This window comes from Ambystoma mexicanum, chromosome 2p (assembly GCF_040938575.1).
Source record: "Ambystoma mexicanum isolate Mex_15411 chromosome 2p, UKY_AmexF1_1, whole genome shotgun sequence".
Taxonomy (NCBI): Eukaryota; Metazoa; Chordata; class Amphibia; order Caudata; family Ambystomatidae; genus Ambystoma; species Ambystoma mexicanum.
In genome coordinates this window covers 523,372,180-523,386,014 of record NC_090923.1, presented here as the reverse complement: position 1 = coordinate 523,386,014, position 13,835 = coordinate 523,372,180, and the positions used below count along the sequence as shown (strand labels likewise).

Here is a 13,835-nt window from a genome sequence, read left to right as displayed (position 1 = left end):
GAGCGAGTTTTCCCAAGCCCTTTCGGTAATATCACTCTGCCCTAGGCACAGTATATGCACTATGGCGCTGTCAGTATGTTCAATGTGCCTCCTCTACAATGTGCTCATATGGTCTGAAGCAGGAATAATTGTGCCTGGGCTCATGGTGAAAGGCCACATCCCAGACATGGTTCACAAAGAACATGTCAACACTATATTGAGGGTCAATGTGCCGGGCCAAAGATCCTGTGTCTTCGCAGCCACTGTAAGCAACGCCAGTGACACTAGGTGAAAGGGATAGCGTAGCCACTAGCAAAGCCAACAGTTCTAAACCAAAATTGCCAGGTACAGATGCTTCAAGGCCCGAACAAAGACCTAAAAGAGACATTTAAATTGAAAGTGGCCACCTTGCGCGAAGACCCATTACCAAGGTTTCAGAAAAAACATGAACAAGATTGCATCCCTTTGAGGGGAGGTGGACCTAGTGGGAAATGCATTAGAAATGCTGCAATGAAGGAGGCAGATAAGATTAAAGGTCTTAGAGATGCAGCTGCTGCTGTACAGCTCAAAATGGAAAATAAGAACAATCGAGCAAGAAGGGAAAACATGGGGGGGGATCAGATTTCTGAAAGAGGTTGAAACTCGGATATAACAGGACGAGTTTGCTCTGTATTTAGTTCAATCTTGAACAATGAAGCCCCTGCAAACTCATAGATGGAGCACAGAGGAATTGTTCACAAACACAAGATAAGAATGGCACATCTAAGGACATATGTGTTAAGATACATAACTATCTGACAAAGGAGTTGTCATGATGCCTACCCCCGGGCATCCAGACCAAGTCCAGCAACCCCGGAAGCAGGCATCATGTTACCCAGAGAAAGCCCAGCAACCTCGGGCTATATGGGTACAGTCCTGGTGTATATGGCGCCAGGCTCATATGGGGGAACAGTCCTGGCGCCATGGGCGCCAGGCTCATATGTTAAAACTTACCTGATGCAGACCATGCTGCAAGAGATCCAAGCCCATGTGAGGCTTGGAAGGGACTACTTTACCCTGGGACTATTTTGTTACTCGGTTGTGTTTGTGGAGGAATACTTACCTGCGACTACTTTGGAGGCTATTTAAACCACGCCCGAAGAGCAGCACACGCTTTGCGTTATTCTGCATCCTGCAGCGTAACGCTCACCGTGCCTGCAGTCAGCATCCAGCCTCTTGCCATGCCCGCCTCGAGTCCAGAGCGCCTAGAAAGAAGGGAAAGAAGAAGAAAGGTTAGAACAAGAACATTATTGGGTTTCTTACCTGACTCTGGATTCATCGCACCTTTGAACCAGAAAAATACTTTTTAAAAATATGTTGCATCGCCAGCAGCAGCGCCGCGCCATACTCACTGTTCCTCGCAGCATCTCTACGATCCGGCGCTGTCTCCATCATTATGTTGCCGCATTCCAGCACCTAAGGGGGACAAGAAAACAACAAGGTGAGCCGAGGGGAACAAACAAGGACAATCTCTTGCTGCCGTATACTTACCTGATTTTACCACCGGAGGTATTATTCACCAGCACGCCAAATCTTCTTACGCCGCACCTGTAAGAAAAGAGAAAGCAGCGAGTTAAACCTTGGCATCATTTAATGGACAGTGTGGGATAGCACAGACTCTTACCTGAACGCTTTCAGCTGCCACAGGACTATCTTCTATTGGGTCTAAGCTACAAGATAAACAAAGGAATTGGACAAGAGTGATTATTCAGACATTTTTGAACTTTTAAGAACTATATACTTACGGTCCTTCGCCAGGAGTTTTGGAGCCAAGATTTGTCTAGAACTGTTCCAATATCCTCAAGCCAGTGAAGTAACTGGCCATCAACACGCCCCTGCGTTCCTCGCAGGATGGAGAGCTCATTCAAAACTATAAGGTGAGCTTTGTGAACGGGAATATCAGAAGTGATAAATGGGGACGCAGTGAGGGGCTATTACTCAAATCCACGGGTGGCTAATTCCCTTTCTCTGCCTTTAGGAGACTACTTCTACGGGTCAAGCAGACGAAGCTAGGTGGGCCAGTCCAGTCAGCCATCTCTGCACTACGCATCACGTTGGTGGAGACCGTGGCTGTCCAGTTCTGCCCTACACCCCTGTGGGAACCAGGTGAGCATAACAGGAGTTTATCATTTCTGCCCCACACAAGACCAGACGAATCACATTTTTAGATAACTGTTCATATTTTCCAGGATCTGGGCTGACTACCCTGGATAGGAAAGGGTTGCTTGATGAAGCCGGCTCTGGCAGAATTGACCAGGAGGGAACATTAATAGCACTAGTAGCAGTACAAATTGTATTCTGCACAAACACAATTACCAACAAATCCAGCTTCAAAGGTGCTAGTTAGACATGGACTTGTCCTTTTTGCCTTCAATATCAAGATATTCAGAATAGTGCGTACAGCTCTCAAGGCATTGGATGGGGTCAAAATATGGCTATAGCCGGGTGGGCCCATTATTGCACCTATAATGCTACTTCCCAAAAATGAGGAACATTTGGCTCGAAGTGCCTTCTAAGATATTGAAATCATGAGCCTGGATCCTCCAGGTGCGCCGCTGTAGTCCAGCTTGAGAGCAGCAGATAAAATAACCTACCTTTTGCTGACCAGTGGGTGCGTAATCACGCGTCTGTCAATGGCTGCAAAAATAGTGATTGTTTCTGTGTAAATGGAACTAAGCATTGGCACCAATTTGTTTTTGGGAGGGTTAAAAAGGTGGGTGTTGTATTTTAATGGGGACGTGGAGAAAGGATTAGTTAAACACTGGTTTATTTACTATTGTATTTCAGCTCAACACAAAACGTTTTAGAAAAAACAAACTATTTGATTACAAGTACTAGTGTTCATGCTTGCAAAGGCCTAATTTTTTCACCTTTTGTTTCTTTGGTCCTTGTTTGACAGTCTAATGCGGCATAACCCTGTGCAAGGGTTAACCAGGTTTTATAGACTATTTGGGGTTCTGGCAAGAATACAGCATAATCCGCATACAATAAACTATTATGTGACTTGTGCTCAATTTTACATAATGACTAGAAAAGTACCATAACGTTGGGAGGGGGAAATCCCCAGCACTCACATTCCACCCAAATACAAAATTGCATACTAACATTTGATTTGATAGATGCCTTCATCAGTAAAACATCCCCAATCTAGAGGGGGAGAAACATAGCTAGATATGTCAAAGTGCATACTGCATCAATACATTATACAAAACCTTACACCACTCATGCAGAACTCCTTGCATATGCCACTCAAATAACTTCCCACAGAATGAACACTAATCTGCACCGCCAAGCAAGACAAGATATATGCCGAACATAAAATAATGCAGGTTGCACTATTTAATTTACACTGTTCGCCAATGCAGATACATTAATTTCTGTAAACATCATGCATGTCATAGCAATGAACTGTACATAGACACCAGACCTACACAACAGCAAAAAAGAAGCAAAAAAACAAAAGTCGCAACCCTCACATTATTAACCTACATCTATGTCCTGAAACATTTTGTTGCAATCAACTCTCGGTGGCTCATACGGTGCTCATTTTCCAAATGGCACATAAAGTCAGGCTACATCATAGGCACAAAATAGAAAAGTAAAACATGCACTGCTATAAAGCTAGTAGAAACATTTTACTGAATAGGAAACAAAAAGCATAAGTAGGTTATTCCTCTGCATTTATCAACCATTATTAAAACAAAGAAACCTGCTAAGCATTTACAAGTGACCAGCGTTAAAAATATTAACAAATAAATTGTGTTTAATAAAACAATGTTAATCTCTCCGTACAGATACACATTTGTGTACTTCGGTGTTTGCAGCCCTGTAGGCATAAGCCCTTAAGCTACTTTTACCCTGCTTTTTTTTAGGTCTCATCATTGACGCATTGTGTACCAGGTAAGACCGATCAAGTAGTTTAACAAAAAAACTAAAAACACTCCCTAGTAAACCGTTTTGTTCCAAATTGGAGTGTGATCATCCAGTTTGCACAGAGTTGTATTATAGCCCAGCATCTAAGGGATTTATGTAATGTGGACCAAAAACAATCACTAACACTCCCAACTCATTGACATTCTCTCAACAAACTCAGATAACACCACATATGCCTACAAGTATAACCGTGTCTGTACCTTCAGGGCTTGTGTGCTAGTCTGTGAAGTGACATCCCACACGAGAATCTTTAGACTCAGCCTCAGCAATCATTTGCCTCCTATGCCTAACTCTTTTACAAGGAAGCATTCCTTCAAGTAGAAACAAGACCCATCGTACAGGCACATCCAAATGTACCTAAAACAATACAATTTTCACGCAACAAAAAAATGCCAATACAACATACAACTATTCTAACCACTTCGACTCACACTACGACTACAGTATGCCTTCGACAACCTCAAAGAAAACCGTTCATGACACACTCCTCAGCACAGACAGCACACAGACAATTGTTGCACCCCTATTGGTGGGGCTTTGTGCTATCAAGGCCAAAATGCTATCTCAAGAAAAATGAGTTGCACATGGGCCTAGGTTGTTAAAATTGTATAAATCATATTCCTGTGGCTGAAACAAACTGGATGGAAAACAATGCAGTAACACAAATTAAGATTGCATACAACTGGGTATAATATAGAGACGGCATAAGACAAATGCTTCCTGTGTACTTTTAAAACAAATGTCAATTGTAAAAGAAAAAAAAACACTTTAGAAAGACTAAAGTTCTTTCATTGAAACTATACTTTTCCGTCGGGAATGGTGACATGTCTCAAATGTTTTTCTGACACCAGTCATGAAAAGTGCTGCTGAAAATGCACCGTAATACTCATAAAAAAAATCCATTTAGTAATAACCCGATAGGATATGCATGCATGCATAGGATTTAAGCACAAACCTAGATGAGAAACAATGGAGCAATGTTCATAGAGATGCCAACACAGTCGGGTGCGTTTCATTTTCAAAATACAAAAATGGTTCACAAAGGTGCGCAACTTACCTAAAACACAAATGGTTAAAATGTAAATCAACTATATTTAAAAATACAGACCCAGCAATATACTTGATGGTGAAAATGACAATTAAAACTGTTATCTCACCATATACAGAATATAATTTGATCAGTCTATCTAAAACATAATCCACAAACCATCTATATGGGTTTACATTAATGATCTATAGTTGCAAGTGTGCTATTGATTGCCGGGTTGTATAACAAACCAGCTAAACCATAATGGGAAGCATTTGTGATATAGGCCACTAAAGCCAGTACCTCCACAGATTGACAGTTCTGGAGCCTCCACGTGACAGTCATAAGACTGGAAAGGATACATTGCTGAAGTAAACCACAAAGCTATCAAGGGAGTCTGCAATCAGCTAACACCCAAAGCGTCTGAAGATGCCTCGCATTCTAATATCCATAAAAAGCACGGGTTAGCCCTGACAAGGAAGGGTGTATACAGCACTCAAACGCAGACAACATAGCACATCTAAGCATTGCAATGAGTAAATACAAGCCAAAACACAATGTTGAAAAATCAGCTAACGAGAAGCAAGTCACCATGAAGGATCAGTGAACTGCATCCACTTTTGTAAACAAAGCCTGTGTAGTAATACACAAGGACAAGGTCGTGTTTTGTACACTCAAGAACCTTGATTGCCTACAAAAAATCGTATGTATTTGATGTTCATAGAGCAGTTATGTGGTACATGGAAATATCAGAACAAAATGTGCAAAACAAGCATATTTTTTGCAACCATTGCCATCGGACAAAAGGTGAGGCGAGTTATCAAAAGGAGCATTACATGGTGGATTGTACTTTGCATACTGTCCCCACCCCCTCCCACTCTGCACATTTCCTCTTCCCCTCTACTTGCACGATCTGAATGACACTTGGCCTAGTAGGATCGTTGTCACGGTCTTCCCTCTGTTCCCCCTCCCTTGCTGCGTCGCGCCTTGAAACACTTGTGTATAGGCGCGTTATAAATGCCTCATCATACCCTATATCATTCAGGAATGCTACATGTTAGACCATGTATTAAGTAGTGTTCTGTAGCAATCTTGTACCATGTTTGTGTGTCTCTGCGCTCAACAAATGATGCCCTTTACTCCAAGAGTGCATGGAAGAAGAGCTAGACACAGATTCTTGGCTAACAGTACTCTAGAGACACTATGAAAGGCTGCCATTAGTAGTTCAATACACGCATTCACTCACCACTACTGCTTTGATACTCAAACTAGAGCAGATTCAGAAGTGGGACAGGCAGTACCACAGCATTTATTTTCAAAAGTACAATCTGCCCAGCCACCACCACAGTATGCCACTGCTGACTGAATAAAGCATATCATATATTGATCCAAACAAATGTATAAGCCCCAGAAGACAAACATATCTTACCCAGTAATAGACATTATGGAGCATGAACCCACCCAGCCTACAAATAGCAAGACACAAAAAAGTTTTGGTTGCCACTGTACTTACAATAAAAAGAATGATGGGTATGTATAAACTTTGCAAACAGACCTGTTTAATAAATAAGAACTACTATGTAATAAATAGGAGTTACTTGTCACAAAAAACGATCAATGTGAGGTTGTCTGCTACCAGAGCATTATGGGTACCTGTGCACGTAATGTACGTGTAATTTGCCCGGACCGTCAAATAAACAACCAGTAATACTCTAAAACAATCAATAGGTGGTGGAGTAAGCATAGCTTTTGATTCTAAGCAGCTACAAGCTAGAGAAATATTGTTACTGGGTAAGATATATGTCCCATATATAATATGATATAAATTCTGAGGCTTGTGGATCTGCTTAGAAACACATGCTTGCATAGGCCGACATCTAGTGGTAGATGGAGAGTATGGCATGACTTGTTTTTGAAGTTTGAAAAAGGATTTCGAGTGGGGGTGCCTGTAGTACTATTCCTAGTGTGACGTGTATTGTACCCATGGTGCTTCACACATTGAGGTCACTCGGATTGTTTTTTTCCCCACTATCGTGGTCGGTCGCATATTGCAGAGTTTGTGGCTTATAGCCTTTTGTTACATATTGTAACTTAAATTTGCTACCATTTCTTAAAACATCTTTGACGATCAACACTGCAGCAGTTTTTCGACGACATTTCCAGAGAGAATTATTTCGATGACCGTCTGCACATCAGGCGACAGTTTGTTGCTTCGGCCTAAACCAGGCTGCGGCCTGTACAGTAGGGAGAGTGAATTCTATATTCTTTCTCTTACAGAATGTATATATTTACACACTCCATATACACTCTACTTTTCACATCCCTAACTCTTCAGTATGGAAAATACTCCTGTTAAATGATGCCTTTCCTGTAACAAAAACGACCAATGGAAGGACACACACTGGGTGTGCAATCGCTGCTTCCCGAGAGACCGTTAAAAATGCTGACCAGCTTGTCTGCTTTTTCGGCCTCATACATTAAAGGATCAATGCACCAAGCGTTGAGCGGCCTACGTCATGCAGGCCTAAACTTATTCAGATATCCCAACGCGCTGAAGAGTCAGAAGAGGAGCACAGCAATTCCAGTGCACAAACTGACGCACTGTAAACACACAACCTCCAGCCATTCATCGACAAAATAATTGAAACATGGCCCTGTGTTGTCTGAATGCACTTCTTGTGCCTCTTCCTTGACACAGTCCTCTGTGCCCACTCCACGTGCACGCCAAGACGTATGATCTAAACTAGCATCGAGCGGAACCTCCATCACACATAAAGACACTGGTTGACATTTCAAAAGCGCATGTCCTTCAAAGTTCGAAATGTCAGTTTCGTCAAACACTTTTAAACAGCTGCTGAAATGCGCACACACACACACACACAAACAAGGAAACCTTGACACAAGAACAGACTTTGTTAAAGGCGACCCATGGCACCCGGGCCTTATCCCCTTTTTCGGGGGCTTTACACTGAAACCATCTGTCTGATCCAGAACAGGTTGTATTCCCTATAAAAGATACGAGAACCGGTTTATGGGCTTGATAATGGTTTGAAGAGACAATACATAAGGTGTCTTCTTTTGTTACTTTCATGGAAAGATAACTCAGTGCGAGAAAAGCACCTTGATTCAGAGAAGGGCCTGCCCACATGTAAATCTCCTGAGTTACAAAAGGAATCCTCTACACAACCACAAAATGAGGTGGTGCAAGTGGTTATAGATGACCAATCTCATGAGGGTATAGATGATCAGGGAACTTTAGATAATTGCCCCGATGATTACTCGAGGGATAATATCTATGATTATTTTGATGCATATTTACTCATCACCTGAAGATCAGGACTGCTCACTAGCTGACTCACCTGCTCACTACCAAATTCTTTACAATTACTTACTCAAAAAGACGGCAGATTATTTGAAGATCCAGACTCAAGAAGCCATGAAAGAACATCAATTTTTCAATTTATTGCACTGCTCAGTTACTAAGCGTATTCATCGCTCTGTAGTCACTCCTTCCCTTACTTAGGCAGTTAATCCCTGCTCCTTCCAACCCCTTGTATATAAGAGGACATCTTAAACCAGATTCTGTAGTGGTAACTACCACCCGGAAGAGAGCAGGTTCTCCATTGGCATCAGCTGAAGCACCACCCGAAAAAGAAAGTAAAACACGTTTTGCATTGGGGGAAAAGTAGCTACTTACCAAGTATGCATTGCAAATAATAGTATTTTTCTATCCAGCTACAACAGAGCTATGGGACATCGTACAGCGAGCGTCAACTAGACTCTGTCCCAGATCCCCTACGGTCTCAAATCTCAGACTGTGGCTGAAGGCAAACAGGTTACCAATAACATTATTAAGGGCAATTTAGACGCAGCAGATACCACAGGCAGAAATTTGGTAGAGGGCACACTATTAAAACGCCATGCTTGGCTGTTTCAGCCAGGCTTTATGCTTCAAACGCCAGCCACTCTATTCGGTATGCCTATAGAATCAAATGTGTTTTTTTAAGGCAGTAGACAATGCTCTGGAAGACACCAAAAAAAGAGCGTGAGACCCTATAGTCTTTAGGCCAGATTTCTAATAAGCTTTACGTCCAACCGGATGTTTTCAACACCTGCCGTATTTGTTTTTTTTAGATCCAGCATACCCAGCATACCCACTAACATAACATAAACTAGCTACTCCCAAGGATCTTCATCGCCCTTGTCTTCTGCCACGTCAGAATCAACCCCTATCAATCCTGCTTTCAGAGGGGCTTTAAACGAGGTAGGTTGTAGTAGAGATGCATTCGGCAAGAGCTCCCCTGCCCCAAAACAATGACACACCGATTCAAGTTCCCTCCCATCTCTTCCCCAGTGGGGGGGCCATCTCAAAATCCCCCCACGCATGGGAGGGAAACACTTCAGACAAGTGGGTACTATCAACTGTGTCCAAAGGCTGCTCCATAGAGTTCCTTTCAAAAACCTTGTTAACATCCACCAAGACACAAAAGAATGTGGCAGGAATACCAGCAGATTCTAGAGGACGAAATACAGTCTATTCGCACAAATGAGCGATATAACTGGTCCCGCCTCATGAGGTAAACAAGGGTATTTATTCAACATACTTCCTTGTACCCAAAAAGGTCTAACACAGAGCTCATAGTTTAGTCTTAAGTCCAGCAAACACATATGTCAAACCAGAAACATTTTGAATGCCAACACTTCAAGAAGTAATGCCATTCTTAAAACAGGGGGTTGCAGGGCAACATTGGATATGAACGATGCTTACCTTCATATTTCAATGTTGCCAGCACACAGGAAATACCTAAGGTTGATAGTAGGATCTACTAACTACCAGTTCAAAGTACTTCCCTTTTGGCATAGCCTCAGTGTGAAGTGGTCACAGTCATAGCAGCACACCTGTGCAGACAGTCGATGCCAGTGTACCCTTTTCTTGACAACTGGCTTATTATAGGAGGGGCACCTCAAGCGTGTCAACAAAAATCCAAAGAAATAATCAACCTACTCTTCAAGCTAGACACCTCCAATCAACGAGAAAAAAATCAAGTCTTGTTCCAACTCAAGTAAAACATTTTCTGGGAGCTCGAATTCGTACAAAAGACACTTTAGTCTTCACCTCCAACAAGAGGGTACAAAACATGTTTTTTCAAATCCCATATTATGTAGCTGGTCATCAGATAACCATACGAAAGGCCATTCACCTTATTGTAATGATGGCTTCATGCATTTACCTAGTGCCTTATGCTTGGCTGCATCTGCGTCATATGCAAGAGTGGCTGGCGAAACAATGGCCACAAGCAAGTGCCTAATGGGACAATCTAGTGGTCTTTTCATGGTCCCTCATTCACTCTCTGCAGTGGTGGACAAAAGAAAACCTTTTGAATGTAAAATCATTCATCACCCCACAGTAGAGCCCACTCCAACCACAGACGCATCGCTATCAGGGTGGGGAGTGCATCTTCTCCAGCATAGTGTGCATGCCATGTGGATACAGTCACTAGCAAACAAACACATCAACCTTCTAGAGCTAGACAGTGTTCAAAGCTGTTCAAGTTTTCAAAAACCACCTGCAGGTGAAAACAGTGCTAGTTCTAACACAGCATTACAGCCATGTTCTATATATAAAACAACAAGGTGGGACACACTCACCAGGTCTCTCCAAACTAGCCCAGAACATATAGGATTGGGCACAAAAGCGCATGTTCCTTCTATCCCAACATGTTCCAGGGGCATAAACAGTCTAGCTGATGTGCTAAGCAGAAACATAGACCTTCTATCGGAGCACAAATGGCAGTTGCACAAGGACATCCTACACAATGTTTTCACAAACTGGGGTCAGCCAAACTAGATCTCTTTGGAACGCAAAAGACCGCAGAATGCCCAGACTTCACGTCCAGGGATACGCTCCATGGATGATCTGGTCCGGGAGATTTGCATATGGTTTTCCCCAAACACCACTTCTGAATAGAATAGTCCACAAGATGCACCAGGAACAAGGCAAACATATTCTAATAGCGCCAATGTGGGCAAGTGATCCATGGTTTTCACACCAATATGTCTCTTTGCACACCCACACCAGTCAAACTTCCATCCCCTTAAAACATGCTGTCCCAGCATCCGGGAACAACACCATCCATGTCCTCAAACAGTAAACTTGGCAGCTTGACTCCTGAAGTCCTAGAGTTTGGACATTTTAACTTGCCACAAAGATGTATGGGCATCCTAAAAGAGGCACGGAAACCCAACACAACTGTTATTTCAACAAGTGGAAATGCTTTGTCATTTGGTACTAAACGCACAGCATCAATCCTATTGACTGCTCACCTTCTCACACGGTTCTTTACCGGCTTTACTTGTTAGACTCAGGGATAGTCTTTAACTCCCTTAGAGTTCACTTAGAAGCACTCTCTGCATACACCACCTCTGAGAGTAAGGTATCTTGGTGGAAAGTTCCAGTAATTAAGGCCTTCATGGAAGGGTTTAAAATATGACACCCCCCAATTTCAAATCCATACCCACCTTTTGGAACTTGAATGCTGTACTTACTAAACTCATGGGTCACCCATTTTACCCAATGCATAAAACTAGTCTTAAACATCTCACTAACAAGACTGTGTTTCTCGTGTCCATTATATCAATAAAAAGGGTTAATGAACTGCAAGCCCTCTCAGTTCAAGATAGATTTGTTATTCATAAAGACAAAGTGGGTTTTAGAACACATTCACGTTTTTCTCCAACATTTATTGCAAAGTTCCATGTCAATCAGTCCCTAGAACTTCCAGCTTTTTCCCAACATCTATCTCGTTCAGCAGAAACAAGTCTCCATACATTAGATGTTAGAAGGGTTTTAATGTATTACCAAGACGAAACCAAACCTCAAGGAAAATCGATCCGTTCTTTGTTTCCATTGTTGGATCAGTTCTTTGTTTCTATTGTTGCAGGGAGAGAAGGGCATCCTGTCCGCTATATCAAAATGGATAGTCAAATGCATACAAATGTGTCTCTATCCGAAAAGACTCCATCTTTCATGCCGAGAGCAAACCCAACTTGTTGCACAGGGGCCTACTTTAGTTTGTATTGTAAATGTACCATTAGATGCCATGTCACAGCTTCACACAGCACTACTGTCTAAATAAACATTCTAAACAAGATTATCAGGTGGAGCAAGCAGTGTTAAGACATCTTTTTGCCGCTGTACCTTCAAACATCCCACCACCTTCTCCAGGTACTGCTCGCTAGTCTATGCAAGCATGTGATTCTAAGTAGGTCCACAAGCCTCAGAAGGCATACATTACTCACTGTAATCGTATTTCTGATGCTTGTGTGTGCTTAGATTTGCATGCGCCCACCCTTCCTCCCCTCTTCGAGTTGAAGGCACATATACACCTTACACCTTCCTTTCATCTCTGTACTCGCACATACACATAATGCTCCCTCGCGTCAGCAACAAAATAATACACGTCACACTAGGTGGATGGTATTACTGACACCTCCAGTCGACATCCCTTTTCGAACGTCAAAAACGAGTCATGCAATACTTGTCCCTACCACTAGATGTTGGCCTATGCAAGCAGATACATCCGAAGTACGATAAAGGCGAGTATTGTATGTCATACACTTCTTCTGGACAGTGAAAGAGTTTCACATCAGGCACTCAGATTTTTAAATGCATCTCTCAGACCCATATTGAGGCTCTCAAAATATCCCAGCATGCCATATGCTCCACATCACCCTATATTTAAACTCAACCCTTTTAAATAGTCTGCTGCGAAGTTGTATCAGTCACTTGGAACCCGGAGAGCAACTGGCACTGTAGGCATTTGCCTTGCCAGTTTGTCACTTATTTTTAAGCAAAACATGTTTCTGCTAGTAGCAAAGGTGTTGTCGTTTGTGGCAAGGGGAACACTTTTGATTTACCTTTCCTTTAAGTTTGCATTATTGCTGACACTGACCTTAGTTATGCCACAAAGTTAATATTTACAATAATTTTGGTTTATCATGAGGTTATGTGCAAGTTTGATTGATGCCTGTTTTATGGTTGTATGAGTTTATACAAGTTATGACTACTCTTTTGTCTTTCAGTGCTTCCTAGTTCATGGATTCCGAACATGACTCCGTTTTATGTATTCATCATTTCCTGAAGTTGAAATCATCACTGATTGCCTATTTGTCTGCCATTACTTCTACCATAAGAGGACCAGCTGTTTTCCACTTCACCGTTTTATAGCAGGGCAAAGTGTTTAGGCGACACACTAATTGCACAGCCTTAACAAAGGTCCCTTCTTTCATATACTTGAACAAAAAAATGACCACCTTTGACAACTTAATTCGTCCTTGGAGCTACTGGTGCCATGTATGGGTTCACCACTTTCAGAATGTTCTCAGATCAAACCTTTCATTGAGGGAATCAAGACCGTGTGGCAAACAATACTTTGAGATATAAAGTGTTTGGAATGCTTAATTTCTTTTCTCGGTCTTAAATATACTGCATTCTTGTGGGTGGGGGTGTGCTATATTTTGATTCCTTTCTGCAAATAGTCCTTAACAGATACGTAGATATCTTTCTTCATGAAGGCCTCACAGTGAAAATAGGAGATTTCGGTTTAGCAACAGTAAAATCGAGGTGGAGTGGATCCCAGCAAGTAGAGCAGCCGACCGGGTCCATTCTTTGGATGGTAAGAGACTGTATTTCTTGTGGATGCTTGATTAAATATTGCCTGTTAGTACCTGGCAAGGAGGGTGTGGCAGACTCCCAGCCAACGAGGAGGCTCAGAACAGGATCTATACCACATGGTAAATACCCTGCTCCGAGCATCCTCAGAGCGCGAGACCCTCATCGTCCCTCACTGGGAAATCA

The 13,835-nt window shown here is 42.3% G+C and overlaps 1 protein-coding gene across 5 annotated transcripts in view; it reads left to right on the top strand.

Moving 5' to 3' along the window:
* Positions 1–13,835, top strand: part of RAF1 (Raf-1 proto-oncogene, serine/threonine kinase) — a 1,232,906-nt gene that overhangs the window by 865,886 nt on the left and 353,185 nt on the right. For all 5 annotated transcript variants that reach the window (XM_069643941.1, XM_069643943.1, XM_069643946.1 and 2 more), the window contains one exon: positions 13,535–13,653. In XM_069643941.1, coding sequence (XP_069500042.1) covers positions 13,535–13,653 — 119 coding nt within the window. The remainder of the gene's footprint in view (positions 1–13,534; positions 13,654–13,835) is intronic.